The sequence below is a fragment of the Mustela nivalis genome (genome assembly GCF_964662115.1).
Source record: "Mustela nivalis genome assembly, chromosome: 1".
NCBI classification, from domain to species: Eukaryota; Metazoa; Chordata; class Mammalia; order Carnivora; family Mustelidae; genus Mustela; species Mustela nivalis.
The window spans coordinates 114,498,012-114,521,379 of record NC_139020.1 but is presented as its reverse complement, the minus strand read 5'-3'; the positions used below and the strand labels follow the sequence as shown (position 1 = coordinate 114,521,379).

The 23,368-nt window shown below is 35.0% G+C and overlaps 1 protein-coding gene across 22 annotated transcripts in view; it reads right to left on the bottom strand.

Moving 5' to 3' along the window:
* Window positions 1-23,368, bottom strand: part of DLG1 (discs large MAGUK scaffold protein 1) — a 261,449-nt gene that overhangs the window by 65,582 nt on the left and 172,499 nt on the right. For all 22 annotated transcript variants that reach the window (XM_082699240.1, XM_082699246.1, XM_082699255.1 and 19 more), the window contains 2 exons: window positions 17,385-17,505; window positions 11,725-11,881 (listed from right to left, as the gene is read on the bottom strand). In XM_082699240.1, the coding sequence (XP_082555366.1) occupies window positions 11,725-11,881; window positions 17,385-17,505 (278 nt within the window). The remainder of the gene's footprint in view (window positions 1-11,724; window positions 11,882-17,384; window positions 17,506-23,368) is intronic.

Below are 23,368 nucleotides of genomic sequence, written 5' to 3'. Positions count from 1 at the left end.
CTACAAAATAGAGTTTTCCTTCATTGTTTTAAATCTGGAAGCCTTTTATTTCTTTTTCTTGCTTAACTGCCCTGTTTAGAAACTCCAGTACGATGATGAATACAACTGACAAGAGTAGACACCCTTGTCTTATTTATGATCTTAGAGGGAAAGATGTAATGGTGCTGGTTTCGAGAAGTGCTTTTTCTGTGTCTATTGAGATGACTGTGTCATTTATGTCTATACTCTATTAATATAGTGCTTACTTGGATTAGTTTTCTAATGCTGAACCAACCATTCATTTCTTGGATAAAGTCCACTTGGTTACGGTGTATAGTCCCTTTTTTATGCCGCTATATGATTTTTTTTATCCTTCTGTTTCCAGTTTGCAATTTTGGGGGGGATTTTTACATCTATAAGGATGTAAGAAATATTGGTTTGTTGTTTTCTCCTTCTATTATGTCTTTCTCTGGTTTGATAAAAACAGTATTGTCCTCTTAGGATGAATTGGGAAGTGCTCTTTATGCCTTTTCCTTTTTTGGGAAGTTTGTGAATGACTGGTGTTAATTCTTTAAATGTTTGGTAGACTGTACCAGTGAAACCATCTAGTCCTGGGCTCTTGTGCCTTTGTGAAATGTTTTATCAATTCAGTCTTCTTAATTGTTAGAGGCCTATACAGATTTTCAATTTTTTTTTTTTTAAGATTTTATTTATTGATTTGACAGACAGAGATCACAAGTAGGCAGAGAGGCAGGCAGAGAGAGAGAGGAGGGGAAGCAGGCACCCTGCTGAGCAGACAGCCCGATGTGGGGCTGGATCCCAGGACTGTGGGATCATGACCTGAGCTGAAGGCAGAGACTTTAACCCACTGAGCCACCCAGGTGCCCTTCAATTTCTTTTTGAGTCAGTTTCAACAGTTTGTATTTCTAGAAATTCGTCAACAGTGATACAATATATACAATATATATCATATATAATTTATAGGACATATGCATTATAAAATGTACTTTGTCTTTAGTAACAATTTTTATCTTAGTTTTCTTTGTATGATATTAATATAGTCACTCCAGGTGTTTCCTGATTACTGCCTGCATAGTATATCTTTTTTAACCTTTTAATCTTTATTGAAAAGTAAACCACTGTCTTTAAATCTAAAATGTATCTGTCATACACAGCATATAGTTGGATACTGTTTTTTATTAAAGATTTGACAGTGAGGGAGAGCATATGCATGCACATGCAGGGGGGAAGGGGTAGAGCAGAGGAAGAGAATCTCAAGCAGACTCCTCAATAAGTACAGAGCCTGACACAGGGTTAGATCTCATGACCCTTAGATTGTAACCTGAGCCAAAACCAGAGTCAGACGCTCAACTGACTGAGCCACCCAGGTGCCTCCCCTACCCACCATCCTGCATTTTAAAATCTACCTTGTCAATATCCGTCTTTTAATTGGAACGTTTAATTCATTTACATTTAATGTAGTTATTAAAAAGTAAGATATATGTCATCTATTTTGCTATTTGTTTTCTTCATGTCTGATATCTTTTCTGTTCCTTCATTACTACACTTCTACCTTCTTTTGTTAAACAGATAATTTCTACTGCACCATTTTAACGCCCTTGTTTATTATCTATATTTTCAGTTTTATTATACTTCTACCTTCTTTTGTTAAACAGATAATTTCTACTGTACCATTTTAACAACCTTGTTTATTATCTATATTTTCAGTTATTTATCTTAGTGGTTCCTCTGGTTATAATTAACACAAGTTCTACTTTCTTAATTTCATTGCTGTATAAAACTGCTCCTATGTAACTCTGTGCCCTCTACCCACCTTGTGATACTATTGTCACATAAATTACATCTTTATAAAATGTGTGTCCATTAGCACACATTTAAATTATTGCTTAAATTATTGCTTTATTCAGTTGTCTTTTCAATCAGACAGGAAAAAAGGAGTTACAAACAAAAAATATACTTATACTGTATTACATTTATCAATGTAGTTACCTTTAACAACACTCTTTATTTCTTCATATGGACATAAGTTACTTCATATGAAGTTACTTCATATGGACTTAAGTTCTTTTATTTTAGTCTGAAGGATTCCCTTTAGTATTTCGTGCAGGACAGATCTACTACAGATGAACTTCCTCAGCTTCTGTTTACTTGGAAATGTCTTGATTTGTTGTTTCTGAAGGACAGTTTTGCTCCTGGATATAGAATCCTCGGAAAATAACTTCTTTTCTTCCAGAACTTTGAGTATGTCATCCTACTGCCTTCTGGCTTCCATGTTTTTTGACAAGATATCAGCTGTTAATCTTATTGAAGATCTCCTGTATGTAATGAATCATTTCTCTCTACTATCAAGATTCAATATTTGTCTTTTGACAGTCTGATTATGATATATGCATGGTATGGATCGCAAGTTTATTCTACTTGGAGTTCATCACTAAGCTTCTCAGAAGTGTAGAATGATTTCATCACATTTTGCAAGTTTTCAGTCATTATTTACTCAATCTTCCTAGCTCTTCTGTATTATGTACATTATGTATTTATTAAACACATTATGTATATGGTATACACTTGATGATATCCCACAAGTCTTTAAGGCTCTTAATTTTTCTTTATTCTTTTTTCCCCCCATTCTTCATCTAGATAATCTCAAGAGATGTATCTTCAAGTTTGTTGGTTTATTTCTTCAGCTAGCTCACAGCTGTTGTTGAGTTTGTCTAGAGAACTTCTTTTTAGTTACTGTATTTTTCAATTCCAGAATTTCTATTTCTTTTATAATAGAAACCTCTTTATTGGTATTCTCTGCCTGCTGAGATAGTTTCTTTATTTTTCCTTCCATTATTTAGTTCTTTGAACATATTTAAATATCTGATTTAATGTCTTGGTTTACGAAATCCAATATTCTACTTCCTTAGGTTCAGTTTCTATTGATTGTGTTCCCCTGCCTGGGTAAGGGCCTTATCTTCTTGTTTTTCTGCATGTCTCATGATTTTGTTGTGGAAAACTAGACACCTGATATAATATAATGTAGCAATTCCAGAAATTAGATATGTCCTCCTGCCCGGGGCTTGTTATTGTTGCTGCTAATGACAGATGTTTTTGGGGACTTTCCTGGTTTTGGTAAAATTTCAATGAAATTTGTATTTTTTGATGTGTTTGCCAATGAAGTCACTGCCTGGTTAGCTTGGTGGTCAGTTAATGACTGGGAAGAGATTTTCTTTTAATGGCTGGACTCTTTGCTGAAGGGCTCTGTGTGCATATTGGGTAATGTCTTCAAAACACAGCTAGAAAATTGGTAACTCTGCCTTAAATTGTCACTTCCTGTCCACACAGAGCCTCATGGTCAGTCAGAGGTGAGTTTAGGACCTTTTCAGGTCTTTCCTGAGTATGCAGTGTCCAGAACATACATGTGTCTCCCTAGATTCCAAGGAATATGTCAGAGTTTTTCAAAGCCCTTAATGGAGAGCTCATTCCTGAGTTTATCCTTTTAAGGTTTTGATTAATGTATTATTTGCTTCAACTATTATTCAATGTCTCAGGCAGCCATAATGTGCCTATAATTGCTTCAACAAGTAACCCAGGGAAAAAGGCTTTTGCATTGATTCAGCTCTGATTCAGGTCAAAACAGAGAGCCTTGCAAATGGATTTTTAAAGAATGACCAGACAGGTCAAATTATGACAGTTCTCTGGGAAAGAGGTTCTGAAAGTTCTACTCCCATCTTGCTCTCTAGTGGCTGTGAGGTTACTGATTTCACTATAAATGTGGACTATTTCTCAAGGCTAATATGATCATGGAGAGCAGAGACTGGAACTTAAGACATTAAGCTCACGCTCATGAAGATTTTTTTTTTTTTTTTTTGGTTGTTTGTTTGAATATACTTCCTGAATTGCTGAAAGCCTTTGGTTAAATTCTAGAGTTCTGAACAACTTCATCCTAACAATTCTGGCCACTTTTCTCACTTTCTTTACAGAGGAGAGAATTTTCATTGAAGTCTTTTGGGTCACTTTTGATTCTAAGAGTCTACGAGTCTAAATTTTTAGCAAATATAAATTGTATTCTATATCATACTTCTCATAACTAGCATAACGGGAATACTTAACTTATACCATACTGAAAACTACAGTGTTCTATATATGTAATGAATCTTGATTTCTAAAGCTTCTTTCTTCAACAAAATTAAATGTATCAGAAAGAATATTTTATAAAACCTAGGATTTATTTCCATGCTTTCCCAAATAACTTATTCATACTTTTCTCAGTGATATGGGTTATCATTAAGAACATCAATAAGAGGGATGGTCTTTAGAATAGTAGTTCACAAAGTTTGGTCCCCAGAGCAGCAAAATCAGTATCTCATGAAAACTTGTTAGAAATATAGAATTTTAGATCCTACCTAAGTCATACTGAAATTGAATTGAAAACTTCAGGGAAGAGGGTCTAAGAATCTGTTTTTTGTTTGTCTGTTCTTGTTTTAACAATTTTATTTATTTATTTGACAGAGAGAGAGAGATCACAAGTAGGCAGAGAGGTTGGAGGGGGGGGGGCGGAGCAGCCTCCCGGCTGAGCAGAGAGCCTAATGCGGGCCTTGATCCCAGGACCATGAGATCATGACCTGAGCCGAAGGCAGAAGCTTAACTCACTGAGCCACCTAGGTGCTCCAAGAATCTGTTTTTTAATAAGGCCTTGAAGTGATCCTGATTCAAGATAAAGACTGGAGACAGCTAAATTTTGTTTAATGAGGTACTTTAATTTGTTCCTAACAGTCTTTTATTTTAGTTTTGAATATATTTTTTCATATTTTCTTCCTGCTCTTAGGCTACTTCCCTAAAGAAGCTTAGTAAGCATTAAAATTTTAAGGCTACTGATGCATATAGCCTAACGTAAGGCCATATGCAACTTACACTCACATTATGGTGAGTGAGTGGACTGGACTGTCTGGGATTTTCAGTTTTAAGATCAAGACTAAAGGCATTTCCAGATATAGGGTTTTCAGTGCTGAAACTGGGTAATTTCTGCATGAACGAGTTTGTGTTGGTCAGTCTGGTGAGCGAGTGGACTGGACTGTCTGGGATTTTCAGTTTTAAAATCAAGACTAAAGGCATTTCCAGATATAGGGTTTTCAGTGCTGAAACTGGGTAATTTCTGCATGAACGAGTTTGTGTTGGTCAGTCTAACATACTCTATCTAGCAGTATGTCAGTGACCCAAATAAAGCTGTCCCACATGGACAACTTAAAAAAAAAAAAATCTATTCTTGCTTTGAATTTTTTGCACCTATCTCTAAGCCAACTGAAAATTTATTTTGACACAAAGTGTGAAGTGAGGCTCTAAGCTAATTTTATTCCTCTAAACATCTAGCTAATTTATCTAACATTTATTTTTAACAAATTCATTCCTTTTCACCATTTTGTCCTTAATATACTATAATTTATTTAAAAAATTTAAATTACAGTATAAAATTACAAACAATGTGAAAATTTGAAGTTGAGTTGAAAGAATTTTCAACAACTGTATACACCATGCAACCACAACTACTAACAAGATATATACCTTTTCCATCATCCAACTCACTGTATCTCTTTTAATCAGTATGATTACCGACAACCACTCTGACTTCTCTTAATAGAAATTATTGTCTTCTACTCACGATTATCATGTAACTGGAATCTTACTGTATGTGTTTTTGTGGTTCTTTTACTCAAGGTGATGTTCTTTAGTGTTATCTATGTTGTGTTTCAGTAGTTTGTTACTTTTTATTGGTTAATAGCGTTATATAATATAAATGTATGCCAACTTATTTAGCTATTTTGCTATTGATGGACACCTGAGTCATTTCCAGATCTCAATTATTATTAATAAGGCTGTTAGGGACATTTTCTGTTAACTCTTTCTGTAGACATGATTTCTTGGGTAAAGTCTGGGTAATAAGATTAGTTGTATGTTTAATTTCTCAACAACTTCCCCCAAAATTCTTGTAGTGACTATACAATATGCCCAACAATAATGAATGAGAGCTACCAGTGTTCCACAGCCTCACCAATGTTCGTCATTTTTTTTTTTTTTTTAAAGCCATTCACCTGGGTGGGATATGGAATACATGCTGCCCCTCCACAGTTAAAAATCCACATACAACTTTTGACTCTCCAAAATCTCAACTAATAATAGTCTACTGCTGACTAAAAGTCTTACCAATTGTATATTACATACCTTATTCTTACAATAGAGAAAATATTAAGAAAATCATGGGGGGGGGCACCTGGCTCAGTCGGTTAAGTGTCTGACTCTTGATTTCACCCCTGCATCGCATCGGGGTCCCAGCTCAGTGGGAAGTCTGATTGTCTCCCTCTTCCTCTGCCCCTCGCCTCACTTGTGCACTCTCTAATAATAAATAAATCTTAAAAGGAAAATACATTTAGCATACTAAACTGTATTTATAAAAAACTCTGCATATAAGTGAATGCATGCAGTTCAACCCTGTGTTGTTCAAAGATCACCTCTATTTCCTTTTATTTAGGCATAATTTACTTTCAATAAATTAATCTTTTTAGTTTACAGTTAAAGAGTTTTGACAACTGCACATGTTGTGTAGACACTGTCACAATCAAGATACAGAAAAGTTAAATCACTCCTACCCAAATCCGACAAACCTCTTCATTCACTGTGGTTTTTTTTGCACTGCCCTGATGCCTCATGTTAAGTACCTTTTCATGTACTTATAAGCCATTCATATATCTTGTTTTGTGAAGTATCTGTTTAATTCTTCTGCTCATTTAAAAAACTGCATTCCTCATCTTTTTGTTAATTTGTGGGAGATGGTTATGTATTCTGGACACAAGTCTTTTGTCAGATATAGGCAGTAAGAATATTTTTTCCTACTCTGTTCCTTGCCAATTTGGTTTTTTAATGCACCCTTTTTATGGTTAGTATTTTATGTATCTTGTCCAAGAGATTGTTTGTCTACCACAGGGTTGCAATCATATCCTCCTATGTTTTCTTCTAGGAGGATTATGGTTTGGGCTTTACATTTAGATTTAAAATCCCTGTAGAATTAATTTTTACATCTGGACTAAGATGGGGTTGAAGTTCATATTTTTCTATATAGATATTTAGTCATTTCAACATCATTTACGTAAAAAGATTTTCTTTTGGGGGCATCGGGGTGGCTCAGTTAGGCATCTGACTCCTGATTTGGGCTCAGGTCATGATCTGGGGGTTGTGAGATTGAGCCCTGAGGCAGCCTCTGTGCTCAGCAGGAAGTATGCTTGACATTCTGTTTTCTCCTCCCTACCCTCTCCTCCCTAACCTACCTAGGTTGCTCCTGCTTTCTCTTTCTCTAAAATAAATGTTAAAAAAAGACTTTCTTTTCACCACTGAACTGACTTAGCCCCGTAGTCCTATTTAAGAAATCTTAGTCTAATTCAAGTTCGCTAAGATTTTCTTGTATGTTTTCTCCTAGAAATTTAGTTCTATCATCCATTTCAAATTAATTTTTGTAGATAATGAGTGATAAGGACACAAATTTATTTTTTCTTTTGCTACTTATTCCATTAATTATGGAAGAAGTATGTTTAAATCCCCAACCTGATTGTACATCTTTTCCATTTCTTTCCTTAGTTCTGATAATTTTTGCTTCATGTATTTTGAAAGAATTATTAGGCACATGCAAACTGAACACTGTTATGTCTTCACAATGAAATAATATTTTTTATCATTATAAAAATCTATCAATAATAATATTTGTTGAAGTCTATTTTGCCTCAAAGGAGTATGTCACACCATCTTTCATGTGTTGTTCGTATAGTTCATACTTTCTTCTACTCTATTACTTAGAACATATGCGTCTATTTAAAGGATTTTATTCTTATTTATTTGTCAGAGAGAGAGAGAGGAGAGAGAGAGCGAGCGCACAGGCAGGCAGAGCGGCAGGCAGAGGCAGAGGGAGAAGCAGGCTCCCTGCCGAGCAAGGAGCCTGATGTGGGACTCGATCCCAGGACACTGGGATCATGACCTGAGCAGAAGGCAGCCACTTAACTGACTGAGCCACCCAGGCGTCCCCATATGCGTCTATTTAAAGAGAATTTTTAGAGAAGAGTATATATTTGGGTCTTGGTTATTTTTTTTAACCAAGCTGATAATTTCTGCATCTTAATTAAGAGTGTTAAGTGCAATGTAGACACCAACAGAGTTGGATTTCAATCTAACATCTTCATATTGCTTTTTACTTACCCTTTTTTCCCCTCCTTTTCTGCTTTTGTTTGTAAGAAGCATGGATTTTTTTAAATATTTCACTTTATTTCCTGTATTGAATTTTTAAAACTATAGCTCTTGGTAGTATTTTTAGGGCTTCTTCCAGAAATAATGACATGTAAATATAAGATATGGCAGTCCACTTTCAAATAAATTTTTATCACTTCACAAGCTGTAAGAAACACTAGTATAATTCCGTTTTTCCTGTCAATTTGTGCTCTAGTGCCTTGTATTTTACTTCTATATGTCATAACCCCTAGTATACATGCAATTATTTTTGTTTTAAATGGCTAATAGTCTTACAAAATAGGTACAATTATTTTTTAAAAAAATTCAAGACCTTAAATACCTATCCAGGTATACATTCTGTTGTTCTTAATTTCCTTCTGCAGATCTAGGGTTTCACCTAGTATAATTTCTCCTTAATCAGAAGAATTTCTTCTAGTATTTCTTGCAGGTTTGCAAGGGACATATTCTCTAAGCTATTGTCCGTTTGAAAATGTCTTTATTTCAACTTCATTTCTCATAAATAATTTCACTGGATATAGGATTCTAAATTTATAGTTTTTTCCTTCAGCACTTTAAAGATATCCCTCAGTTGGCTTTGCATTTTGATATTAATATTGAGAAGTCAGTTGTCATTTCTATTGTTCCTATGTAGACGTGTTGTTTCTAAGACTGATTTTAACATGTGCTCTTTAGTGTAGCTGTCTAATACTTTAATTATGATGTATCTAGGTCCCGTTTGCTGAGCTTCATAGACCTGTAGGTTGGTATTTTTCATCAGTTTTAGAGACCTGTCATTATATTTTCACAGACTGTCTCTTCTTCATTACTGATACTATTTCATAGATCTTAAATGCTCTGGTCTGCTTTTTCTTCCCAAATTCTACACACTGCCCCTTACATTTCAGTTTGGAAACTTTGTCCTATGCTCAAGTTCATAGATTCTTTCCTTTGTTGAGTCCAGTGTGCTACTGAATCTTTTAAATAAAATTTTCATTTGTGACAGTTTTTTAAAAAAAATTTTCTAGCCATTCCATGTGATCCTTTTTTTGTAGTATTGATAACGTTGTCTAAATTCTCCAATCTTTTCATCCGTATTTTCTACTTTTACCTCTATACTCTTTAGTATTTATCATCATTATCATCATCATGATTTTATCATACTTATTTTCAAGTCCCTATTTGATAAATACAACATTTGAGCCTTCTCTTGATTTAATTTTATTGACTGCTTTCTGTCCTGACAACTAGTTTTTTTTTTGCATGTTTTGTAATTTTTAATTGTAAAGTAGACAATTTCAGATAAAGTAACTATGGAGGATGAAACAAATACTATTTAATCCCAGAATAGGGAACAACCCTTGTGTTGGGCCACAACAGTGGGGGAACTACAACTGTACTTTATTGCAGTTTTTAATTAAGTTCAGTTTATGTGTTTGAGAGCATGATTAAGACCTTTTCCCCTGAGGGACACAAGATGGGGTACTAGCACTAGATCCTGGAGATTACCAGGACCACTTAGTGTTTTATAGCCGAATTGCTGGCTTTTAAAACTGCTTTATAAACCTGCTGCCAGCTTCTGAGTTGCTGTTAAGTTCTCTCTTTTCTCAAGATCTGGCCCAGGCTTGCTGTGTCTTTGGAGATATCATTCTGTCCACACAGTCTCAGAAGGCTTTTTCTAAACTCTCTTATCCGCCACCCCTCCCGCCAACTCTTATGTCTTAACACCTCAAGTACAGAGTTCCTAGGGCTGGTTTTCACAGATCTTCTGCCCAAGGTCCCCTATTTTTATGAGCAGGTACCTTGTATGATTCAGAAATCATTTTTTCTCAATTCTCTTCTGTTGGTTCCCAACCTTTGGTTTACTGCATCTGAGCATTCAATGAAGACCAACGGGAAAGAGCTGACAGGTGTTAAGACTTGGTCTGTGGCTTCCTAGAATTTTTATTAATTTTTCTAGTCTAGTGATGCCATTACATGTTAGGTATTTGGCTGGTTTCCCTCATCCCCATCTATTCTTTCTTTTTCTCCCATCACGCTACTGAGTGCTACTGAAAACAAACTCACAGTGCAAAATTTAGAATAAAACAATTTATCATAGGTCACATGTATTAATTACCTGTAAGCTTCAAAAAACAGAACTCTTATTTATAGCACTTAATATAAAATATGTTTAAAAGAAAAATCCAAAAGAATATTAGGAACTGTAAATAATGAAGAATCCACAAAAACCACCAAGATAGACTGAAAACAAAACAAAACAAAACAAAACAAAACAAAACAAAACCCAGAAATAATTTCTAGAAAGCAAAGAGTATTCTGAAATTTAAAAAACTGGTTTTGGCTTAAAGAGCAGATGAAGAAAATTCATGAACTAGAAAGCAGATGACTGAAGTTAAGTACAAGGAGAGAGTTGATAAATATGAAATGGGGGTTAAAAGATATACAAAACAAAAAGATAATATCCTCTCATAGGAACCGAAGAAGGACAGAATCCACACAATGTGGGAAATGCAAAATTTGAAAAAATACTGGCTAAGATTCCAGGACTGATTAAGGACAGAACTCCTCTGATCTAGGAAGCACAATGAATCCCAAACAGAATAAATAAAATGCTAGCCATAAACACATTTTAGTTAAATTGTAGTACACCAAAGAGTAAGAGACTTTAAAAGTAGTCAGTTAAAAGTAGTCAGTGAAAAAAAAAGAAAACCAAACCAAATCACTTGCAAACAGGACAAAGTGCAGATCTTTTTTTGTAAATAGCAACAAAAGAACCCAGAGAACATAAAACAGTATCTTCAAAGTACTGACAGACAATAGCTGTCAACCTAGCTCTTTAGACTAAATTATATTTACAAGTGAGGGTGAAATAAAGATAATTTGATGAGCAAATATCAAGGACAAAAGAGCCATATTAATATCAGGCAACACAGCTTCTAGGGTAAAAACCATTATTATAAAGAGGATTATCACATAATGATAAAAAAATTCAACTCACCAGGAAGGAATAATGATTCTAAACTTAGATGCATCTAATAACATAGTTTCAAAGATATAAAAATTAAAAACTGCTGCAAAGACAAACTGCTAAATCCATCATCACTTCAGAAAGCCTAAAAAAATCTTTTAATAATAGATCAGACAATAGATTACAGTATAAAGAAGATCTGTACTACATAAATAACAAGGTTAGTAAACATACAGAAAACCTTGCAGTCAACAAATAGAGAATACATAACTTTCTTCAAGCACATTTATAAAGAGTGACCCCCTTATAGGTAAGTCAAATATCAGAAGAAAATCGATCCTATAGAATATGTTCTCAGACAACACTGCAATTCTACAATTAAGTTACAAAATGGTAGGAAAATAACCAAAATATCTCCCATAACTTTAGGATGTAAAAAAAAACCACTTCTAATAGTAGGTCATAGTTATAATTATAAAAATGTTATTTTGATTAAAATATCCTACCGATATAATACGATCTCCTTTTCTCAGCTCTCCACTAAGATCAGCAGGTCCTCCAGCCAAAATAAAGGAAATAAATATTCCTTCTCCATCTTCACCTCCTACAATGTTGAAACCAAGGCCTGTTGAGCCACGATGAAGAACAACTTTTCTAGGTTCCCTAAAAAAATTAGAAAAATATTGAACACCTTAGAAATTTTATATGGAACTTCATATTTTATCAGTGAGAATTCTCTACTGATAACTCTTATATTATCAAATTATAAATAAAGCTAGGTGAAAGTTAAGGTTTTCAGGAAAGGGGTAGAGATGATAAGTCTACAAAGTAGGCTTAGAAATTAAAGGAAAAATTCTTATTTTATTATTTTTTTTTGAAAAATTCTTATTTTAAATAAAAGCTAAAATCACATGTTAAAAATCAATGATTTTTGTTAAAAAACAAACATGAAACTAAAACAAAAAGGAGAAGAAAGTTGTGGTAATTAAAAAAAAAAATAATGACATAAAGAACCTACTCAAGAAATACACACACTTAAGAAAAGCTGAGGTTGTACACATCTTATTACTTAGGAATCAGTCACTGCCCTTACTTCTTAGATATTGTAAAAGGCAGATAAACCTTTATCTTAGAAAAGGTAGGTAGGCCCTTTTTCCAGTCTCCAAAGGATGAATCATAACTAACCTAAGCCAGTCATAGCAATCTCATTCCTCTTTGTTAAGTTGAGGCTATGACCCTATTTTGACCTCTGAGAAATAAAGGTAAAATTTATTGTTATTTCCCAATGAAAGATAGACCCTAACAAAAACAAAGCACATTCTGTTCCCTTACCCACCCAAAATAACCCCCCCACAAAAAATGAACAATAAAATCCTATTACTGATTTAAATATATATTATAACCATGAAGGTTATAGACCAGAAGAATCCCAGAGACACCATGGACCTAAGGGTTGCTACACAAATGATGAACTGCCCATCTCTAAACTTTTTGTATAAAATAATTAAGTAGTTTTACTTCTTAAGTCATACCCTTCCAACTCTCTCTGCTGTTCACCCATTCTAAGATAAGACTTTTCCCCACCCCCTATTTAAAATCTCTGAAATCAGAATACATCTTACCACTACTAGTGTTTCATATTTGCTGCCAGTTATAAATGGTTGTGTGAATACCATGTATACCTCTGGTAAAACCATGAAAATTCCAGCAGCAGATGAGATACAGAATATCATTTGAAATTAGAATGTATCATATTTGGTAAATATTTTAAAAATTTAATTAGATTTTTCTAAAACATTTCAAAAAGCTATCAGTAACAAAAGGCTTAACAGAAGTAAATTTTTTTTTTTAAGATTTTATTTATTTGACCGAGAGAGAGCAAGAGAGCATGTGCAGAAGTAGTGCGAGCGGCAGCAGAGGGAGAGGGAAAAGCAGGCTTCCTGCTGAGCATGGAGGCCAATGCTTGGGCTCAGACCCAGGACTACTGGATCATGACCTGAGCCGAAGGCAGACACTTAACTGAATAAGCCATCCAGGAGCCACCAGAGGTAAATATTTTTAAAATATGAATTTTAGGGATCCTTCCATATAATGTGGGATTAATTTAAAGCATTTGCTAAATACTTAAACTGGCATTTTCCAGTCATACATAGGTTTTCATCATTATTCCGCTTTGCCAGGTTCACTTACAGCGTAAACAAAATTATATTTTGTCAAAAATAGTAAAACCAAATAATAAATTGTTTAGAAAATATTAAACACATGCACACATATATAAAAGAAAAAAAGGGAATAATAAATCCAAATTCAGGAAAACAGTTCACTTGATGAGGCAGTGCAGGATCAGGGGACAAAATAGATTTCACTATATCAATGTTTTATTTCACTGTTAGATGATGGACTTATAGTATAGGGTTTCTATTACTTTAGAACATATATGGAGGAAGTGGGAGGGGGGGATGGATTAAATGAGTGGTGAGTATTAAGGACAGCACTTGTGATGAGCACTGGGTGTTGTAAGTAAGTGCTGAATCACTAAATTCTACACCTGAAACTAGTATTATACTGTATGTAAACTTAAAAAAGTATATATATATATGAAGTAAAAAGCTACACATACATATTAGCTTTATATAAATATAAATTTTATCTAAATAATAATTTAAAATACTCTGCTAAAATCCAACAGTATTTCAGAGGAAAATTCTGATTTTTCAAATAACACAGACACATGAAAAGATGTTCAACATCTTTAGTCTTTAGAGAAATGCATGAAAATCATGAGATATATTCCAGCTACTACAATGGCTATGAAACAAAATAGAACAGAAAAAAACAAGTATTGGTGAGGATGTGGAGAAACTGTACCCTCAAATATTGATGGTGGGAGTGTAAAATGGTGTGGTTGCAATAAAAAACAAATGGTTCCTCATAAATGTAAACATACTGACTATGTGACTCAGTAATTCCACACTTTAGTATATATCCAAAGGAAGTGAAAACAAGGATGCAAGAAAGTGCAAGCCAATGTTTATCAGGTTATTATTCTCAATACCCAAAAAGTAGAAACAACCCAAGGGTCCAACAACAGATGAATGGATAAATAAAATGTGGTATATACACGTAATGGAATATTATTCAGCCATAAAGAATGAAGGTTTTAAAAAAATATATATTTACTTATTTCACAGAAAGAGAGAGAGCACGAGAGCACACAAGCAGGGGGATTGGCAGGCAGAGGGAAAGGGAGAAGCAGGCTCCCTGCTAAGCAGAGTGCCTGATGCGAGGCTCCATCCCAGGAAACAGGGATCATGACCTGTGCAAATGCAGACACTTAACTGACTGAGCCACCCAAGCACCCCAGGAATGAAGTTTTGGTACATGCTACAACATGGATGAATCCTGAAAACATCATGCTAAATAAGAGTCAGACAGAAAAGAATTTTAAGATGATACTTGTATGAACAATCCAGAATAAGCAAATGTATAGGACACAAAGTACACTAGATTAGAGGTTACCAGGAACTGGGAGGAGAGGAAATTTGGAATTACTGCTTAATGGCTATAGTTTGTTTGAGGTGACAAAAAGGTTCTGGAATAGATGGTGATGATTGCCTAACATTGTGAATGCAATTAATGCCCATGAATTGCACATCTAAAAAAACTAATAATGTGGGGTACTGCGGTGGCTCAGGCAGTTAAGCATCTGCCTTTGGCTCAGGTCATGATCCCGGGGTACTGGGATCAAGCCCCATCAGGCTCTCTGCTCAGTGGGAGTCTACTTCTCCCTCTCTCTACTGCTGCCTCTGTTTGTACTCTGTCAAATAAATAAATAAAATTTTAAAAAAGGAGTCCTTAAAAAATTAATAATGTAATATACTAAAAATCACTGGGTTTATATTTTAAATGCGATAAGTGTATGATATTTGGATCATCTCTCAATAAAGCTGTTAATAAAATGAACTTTAGAATCATCAATTTTCTGTATGTTGGGATTTCTTTTCCTTTTTAATTTTATATTATTTATTTTTTAAAAAGATTTTACTTATTTATTTGAGAGAGAGAGAGAGAGAGTGAGAGTAGGCGCAGAGGGAGAGGGAGAAGCAGACTCCTCTGCTGAGCAGAGAGCCTGAAGCGGGGCTAGATCGCAGGACAACCCTGAGATCATGACCTGAGCTGGAGACAGACACTTAACCAACTAAGCTACCCAGGTGTCCTCTTTGCCTTTTTAAAAATTGGTAATGTGAGATAACCTCTGAAAGATTGCTTAGGGTCAAATTGTGGAGAACTTCTAAGGTGAGGGTAAAGATTTTTTGTACTTCATATCTTGACAAAGTTGTGTAATTACTAAAAGGGAGTGCTAAAACACATGTTTCAGGAAGGCACATGCAGTAATGAACCACCTGATTCTCACATAAAAGAAAACAAAACAAGTAAACTTGTATAATACTAAAAAAGTCCAATAAAATGGACTTTTTTATAAAGAAGAGATATACCAATATAACATATTTTTTAGTTTGAAAAATATGTAGAAATTAAAGACTGGATAAGCCATTAACTAATTTTCCTCTTTATTTCTATAATTGGCACTATTAGAAAGCAACAAAGCCATGCCAGAACAGCATAGGAGAACAGCCTAAAGACTTAACAGTCTTGAAAATTCATATCACAAAGAGATAACCACAAAAACCGGTTTTTCTGCTAATTTTCACTCCCAACACAACTGCTGAGCACATATTTACGATTTTTTTTTTTAAGATTTTTTTTATGATAGAGTGGGAGAAGGAACATGAGCATGGGGGAGCTGGAGAGGGAGAAGCAGGCTTTCTGCTGAGCAGGGAGCTCAATACGGGGTTCAGTCTCAGGACACTGGAATCATGACCTGAGCTAAAGGCAGACACTTAATGACTGAGCCACCTGGGTGCCCCTATATATTAAGTTTTCAATGTAGCTAACTCTTAAAAAAAAGGACATAGATGAATATTCTTTCCTATCTGCCCTTAAAAAATCCTTGCCTAGAGTCAAGAGTCTGACAAGAACAATTACAATTTTGAAAGCTCAAAAATAATAACGCCAACAATAATACATTAATGAAAACATAAAACAGACATTAATTGGCAGACATTTAATGTTAAATGTTATAATATGAAATACTTGTACAAATTATAAAGCAATCTGTATAAACATAACATCCTTATTACTATAGTAAATAATCTGTAAAAGAGCTAAAACACTTTTCACTTATTTTTTCCCACATACTTAAGAGTTCTTTGGGAATAAAAAGACGGATTTACAAACTTTATTTAAAACAGTAAAGTCAGGGACGCCTGCGTGGATCAGTTGGTTAAGCGGCTGCCTTCGGCTCAGGTCATGATCCCAGCGTCCTGGGATCGAGTCTCACATCGGGCTCCTTGCTTGGCAGGGAGCCTGCTTCTCCCTCTGCCTCTGCCTGCCACTCTGTCTGCCTGTGCTTGCTCTCGCTTCTCTTTCTATGACAAATAAATAAATAAAATCTTTAAAAAAAAAACAAACAGTAAAGTCAGATCAAGGTAAATATTAGGAGTGAGGATATCAAGGATGCATATCAAGGAAAGAAAATATCAGTTATTGAATTCTAAACATGAATCAAATTACTGCTATAAAAAATTTTATGATATATATTAAACAGGGATATATGAAAAGTTAGTTTTAAATATACATAGCATATTCTTAACTTAGTTTTATCTATGATAATTTCTAAGCACAATTAACCATTTCTGAAAAAAAGTAGTATGTTCTTAAAAAGGGCAGTGATTTATTTGGAATATAAATTATTTATTTATTTATTTGACAGAGATCACAAATAGGCAGAGAGAGAGGAAGGGAAGCAGGCTCCCCGCGGAGCAGAGAGCCTGATGTGGGGCTCGATCCCAGGACCCTGAGATCATGACCTGAGCCGAAGGCAGAGGCTTTAATCCACTGAGCCATCCAGGTGCCCCTGGAATATAAAATAATTTTATATTTCAGCCTCCTCAAAGAACCCTCCAATGAAAAAAATTTAGGTTTAAGTTCATTATCTGTCAGTAAAATCTTTTAGTCCTGAAAATTGTGGCTATCTTACTTGGCTGATTACAACTTCTTCTAACAATTGGCCTTATTTACGAAGGACAAATGCTCAGTTCCTTACCTTGTAATTTCATCATCTCCAAGCATTGCTTTCGAAACAGGTGAGTATCTGGCTGGTGATGCTGGTGTATGGCCCAAGTAGGAAGATGGGCTTACATGGTTATCAACAGGTTGAGAAGCAGCTTCAAAATAAAGTAAAAAGCAGTTTAAGTGAAATGAGCCATTCAGAACTGCATTTGTGAATTAACAATTTTAAGGTTAGTTAATGTATAATTCATATCCATTTTTTTATGTGAGTTGAAAAAGACCAGGTAAAAATTAGATAAGCTCAACTTTCTAAAAAATCAGACAAGCTCAAGTTCAAGTTTACTATACTAGTAAAAACTAGTATAGATATTCAGATCAGTAAGTAAACGTATCATGTTTGTCTTCTCTTAAAAAAACAGAACTAAAAAGGAGTTTTACATTAACTGATTTGCACAGTGAAATCTAAGAAGTGTCATTTAAAAGGCTGTCCTAGAAAAGACTGTAAACAAAATCTAAAGTACAATAACAATTTTTCTGAGACGTCATTGTGCAGATTAAGTTTAAAAAACTTTTTATTACTTAAAATCTAATTGTAAATAATGAAAACCGAAAGTTTAAAAATAGGTTCACAAAGATTATGCTCGACAAAATTTTATAATAATTAAGGGACTTCTGGCTTCTAGTTTGGCATGTAAGAAGCTTCGAAGTCATCACTCTGTTCTAACAACACCTTAAAAAGCTAAAAAACCTAAAAATTCAAGTCTTCTTAGACCTTTAGGATAAGGGGGATGACAGGGCAAACTCCTGCCCCCAAACTGGAGAAAATGGTAGGAAAATACAGAGAATTATAACTTATCACAGCAGAAAACTCTGTGGGAACTAGTTAGTGTTAGGATAGAGAAACCTGAATTGTAATTGGCAAATTGCTGGAGGTTCAGCATGGGCCAGTAAAAACACTTCTGGGGGACCCTGTTATTGGGGGAGCCCACACATTTGTGAGTTTTACCTCCTGGATCTCTACCAGGCTCTCACAGAGAATAGTGGAGAAAAATCTCCTCCTGCTACTGACAGGAGGAAGGGAAAACAACCCATTTTCAAATATACAAGAGCATTCTGTTTTTCATAACAGTTTTGCCTTCAGGAGAAATGATCAAAGCCTAACCTGCTAGGGTTTTATCAGAGACCAGTGACCTGGGGTTAGGGAAATAATCAACTCCAGTCCATTCTAGTCATCCTGTCCCACCTAAGGGAGGAAGTGAGGTACTGAGAGGCACTGTGTAGCTTACATTCCAGAGGTGCAAACTCATTAAAAGACTTGAGACCTGATCACAGGGCTAGGAACACTTTCCCTCTCCAACACCTTATCATCGTATTACTAATGGCCTATTTACAGCAGTTCCTTTTACCTAACACATCATGCCTGACTATCAGGAAAAAATTACAAGACATAATAAAAGGCAAAAACACAGCTGGAAGAGGCAGAGCAAGTATCAGAACAGACTCAAGATACAGCAGAAATTTTGGAATATCAGACCAGGAATTTAGAACAACAATGATTACAGGTGCCTGGGTGCAGACAGTTAAGTGTCCAATTCTTGGTTCTAGCTCAGGTCATGATCGCAGCATCGTGAAATCGAGCACCACGTCAGGCTGGTGCTCAGTGTGGAGTCTGCTTAAGACTCTCTCACTCTCCCTCTGTCCTTTCACCCTATTCTCTGTCTCTTTCTAAAATAAAGAAATAAACCTTAAAAAAATAAAACAACAATGATTAATATGCTAATGGCTCTAGTGGACAGACATGATGCAAAAACAGATGAGCAATAAGCAGAGAGATGGGAATTCTAAGAGAAACAGAATGAAATACTAGACATCGAAAACACTGTTAACAGAAATGAAGAATGCTTTTGATGGGCTGAGAAAAGAATCTCTGAACTTCAGGATATCTCAATAGCAACCACTAACACTGAAAAGCAAAGAGAGAGAGAAAAAAAGAATGAAACAAAACAAAAGAAACCTGAAACAAAATATCTGAGAACAGTGAGACAGCTACAAAAGGTGTGACATTTATGAATGTGATTATCAAATGTGTTAGGAAAGAATGGAAGAAATCTTTGAAACAATAATAATGACTTTAAGAATTCCCCTAAACTGGCATCAGACCTCAAACCACAGATCTAGGAAGGTCAGAAAACACCAAGTAGGTCAAATGCCAAGAAAATTACACATAGAAATATCCTTTTCAAAGAAGAGGAAACAGGTAGTGGGGAAAGAGAGGAATCTAAAAAGTCACAGGGAGGGGGTGCTGGATGGCTCAGTGGGTTAAAGCCTCTGCCCCCTGGGATAGAGCCCCGCATGGGGCTCTCTGCTCAGCAGGGAGCCTGCTTCCTCCTCTCTCTCTGCCTACTTGTGATCTCTGTCAAATAAATAAAATCTTAAAAAAAAAAAAAAGAAGTCACAGGGAAAAAAACCCCACTATACTGATAGAATTACAAAGATATGAATTACATCTTAACTTCTTGGAAAGTAACAGCAGGAACACTGTATTCAACTATATATGCCTATGTATACATATGTGTATATGTATAAGTGAAATGAATGTCAACAATGGCACAAAGAATGGGAGAGAGGAATTAGGATTATTTTAAGGTAATTACACTACCTGTGAAGCTGTATAGTGTTAGTTGATATGTATATTGCAAACTCTAGGGCAACCACTGAAAAAGTAAAATGAGACTTTAACTGTTAAGGAAGGAGAGAAAATGGAATAAAATGTTTCAGTAAAACTGTAAAAGACAGAAATGGAGTGGATAACAAATAAAGAAATAAGAACAACAAATAGAATACAGTAACAAATATAACAGATATTAATCCAACTATATCAATAATTACTATGAACATCAATGGTCTAAATGCACCAATTATAAGACCAAGATTATCAGAATGGGTCAAAAACAAGACCCAATTATATATTATTTATAACAGAGCCACTTCATAAAGGCATGTACAGGTGAAAAGTAAAGGGATGGAGAAAGATACTACCATTCTAACACTAATTGAAGATAGTGGGAGTAACTGTATTAATTCCAGACAGAGAAGACTCAAAATAAACAAAGGTATGAGAGATACAGAAGGGTATTACATAATGACAAAAGGGTCAATTCTCCAAGAAGATATAACAATTCCTAACATTTATGCATCCAGCAATACTGTCAAGCTATGTGAGGCCAAAATGACAGAACTGCAAGGAGAAACAGATTGATCCACATTCTTTTCTTATAAATGGACAGATATAGGAGGCAGAAAATCAGTAAGGACATAGCTGAACTCAACAATATCACTAATCAACAGGATATAGTGGATACCTATAGACTACTCCATCCAACAACAGAAGATACATTCTTCTTAAGCTCACATGGAACATTCACCAAGACAGACTACCTACCATCTGGGCCATAAAACACAACTTAACAAATTAAAAAAAAAAAAAATCATACCATGTCTGCTCTCAGATCATGACGGAATGAAAAGAAATCAGTAACAAAATGACAGCTGAAGAATCTCAAAATACGTAGGGATTAAATAATATACTCCTAAATAATATATGGATCAAAAAAGAAATCTCTGGAGAAACTAAAAAATATTTTGAACCAAGTGAAAATGAAAACATGATGTATCAAAATTGTGGGATACAGTGAAAGCAGTGCTAAGAAGGAAATTTATAGAACTGAATACATCCAATACTATAAATCTAAAATGAATCATCTTAGTTTCTACCTTATGAAATTAAAAAAGCAAATCAAAATAAGAAGGAAAGAATAAAATTACAGCAGAAATCAATGAAATTAAAAAACAGGAAATCAACTGTAAAAATCAGTTGAGACCAAAAGCTGCTTCTTTGAAAAGATCAATAAAATTGGTAATCCTCTAGCCAAGCTAAGAAAAAAAGAGAAGCCAAATCATTTATATCAGAAATGAAAGAGGGGACATTAACAACAGAGCCCAGGGACATTAAAAGGGTAATAAAGAAATAGTATGAACAGCTCTATGCCAACAAATTTCATAACCTAGATGAAATGGACCAGAAGCATACCTAGATAAATATAGTCAAGTGATCTCCGATAGAGGAACAAAAGCTATATAATGGAGCAAAGAGAGTCTTTTCAATAAATGGTGTTGGAACAACTGGACATCCACATGCAAAAGAAAAAAAAAAACAAATCAAGACATAAACCTTAAAAAATTAACTCAAAATGGATCAAAGGCCTGTACATGAAACACAAAACTATAAGACTCCTAGAAGATAACATAGGAGAAAATCTAGATGACTCTGGATTTGGCAATGACCTTTTAGATAAAACACCAAAGGCAGGATCCATGAAAAAAAGTATAAAAAAGCTAGATTTCATTAAAATGTTTCTGCTCTGAAAAAGACACTATCTAAAAAATTAAAAGACCTGGGGCACCTGGGTGGCTCAGTGGGTTAAAGCCTCTGCCTTCGAATCAGGTCATGATCCCAGGGTCCTGGGATTGAGCCCCGCATCGGGCTCTCTGCTCTGCGGAGAGTCTGCTTTCTCCTCTCTCTCTGCCTGCCTCTCTGCCTACTTGTGATCTCTGTCAAATAAATAAATAAAATCTTTTAAAAAATAAGAAGTAAAAAAATAAAAGACCAGACTGGGGGAAAAATATTTGCAAAAGACACACCTGATAAAGAACTGTTGGCCAAAATATACAAAGAACTCTTAAACTCAACAGTAAGAAAACAACTCAATTTTAAAATGTGCCAAAGACCCTTAACGATATCTTACCAAAGACCAAAGGTGGTGAATATGAAAAAGGTGCCCCACAAACCATATGTCATCAGGAAAATGCTAATTAAAATTGTTGTACATCTATTAGAAGCTCAGATACCGAACAATGATAACCTCAAATGCTGTTAAGAATATGAAACAACAGGAACCCTCATACTATACGGCTGGAGTACAATTTGGAAGACAGTTTGGCCATTTCTTATAAAACTAAACATATTCTTATCCTATGATATTAGCCATCATGTTCCGGTATTCACCAAAAGGAGATGAAAACTTATGTCTACATCTAAACCTGCTCAAATATATTTAAAGCAGCTTTATTCATAATTTCTAAAGTTTATAAGAAACCAAGATATTCTTCCATTGGTGAATGGATAAATAAACTGTGGTACACTCAAATTGTTATTCAGCACTAAAAAGAAAGGAGCTATCAAGCCATGAAAAGATATGGGAAACCTTAGATGCATATTACTATGTGAAAAAAGCCAACCTCAAAAGGCTACATATTGTATGATACAAACTATGTGACATTCTGGAAAAGGCCAAACTATGGTAACAGTAAAAAGATCAGTGGTCCTACAGGTTAGAGGAAAGAAAAGAACAGGCAGAATATAGGATTTTTAAGTAAGTGAAACTACTCTGTATGTTCTGTGATGGTGGATACAGGTCATTATATTTGTCCAAGTCCACAGAATATACAATTAAAAGTTAAATCTAATGTCAACTGTGAGCTCTGGGTAAGATGTAGCAATATAGGTTCATCAGTTGTAACAAATATCTCACTCTGGTGGGGGATATTGATAATAGGGGAGGCTGTGCATGGATGGGGGAAGATGGTATATAAGAAATTTCTGTACCTTCTGCTTAATTTTGTTGTGAATCTGTAATTGCTCTAAAACATAAAGTCTATTAAAAAAAAAACCCTCTATGCTTTGATACCAGCTCAGATCTGTCAGCCCAATCTATCTATCTATTTATTTATTTATAAAGATTTTATTTATTTATTTGACAGAGAGAAATCACAAGTAGATGGAGAGGCAAGTAGAGAGAGAGAGAGAGGGAAGCAGGCTCCCCGCCGAGCAGAGAGCCCGAGGCGGGACTCAATCCCAGGACCCTGAGATCATGACCTGAGGCGAAGGCAGCGGCTTAACCCACTGAGCCACCCAGGCGCCCCAGGAGTATAAAAATGCAAGGATCACTAGTTTAAATT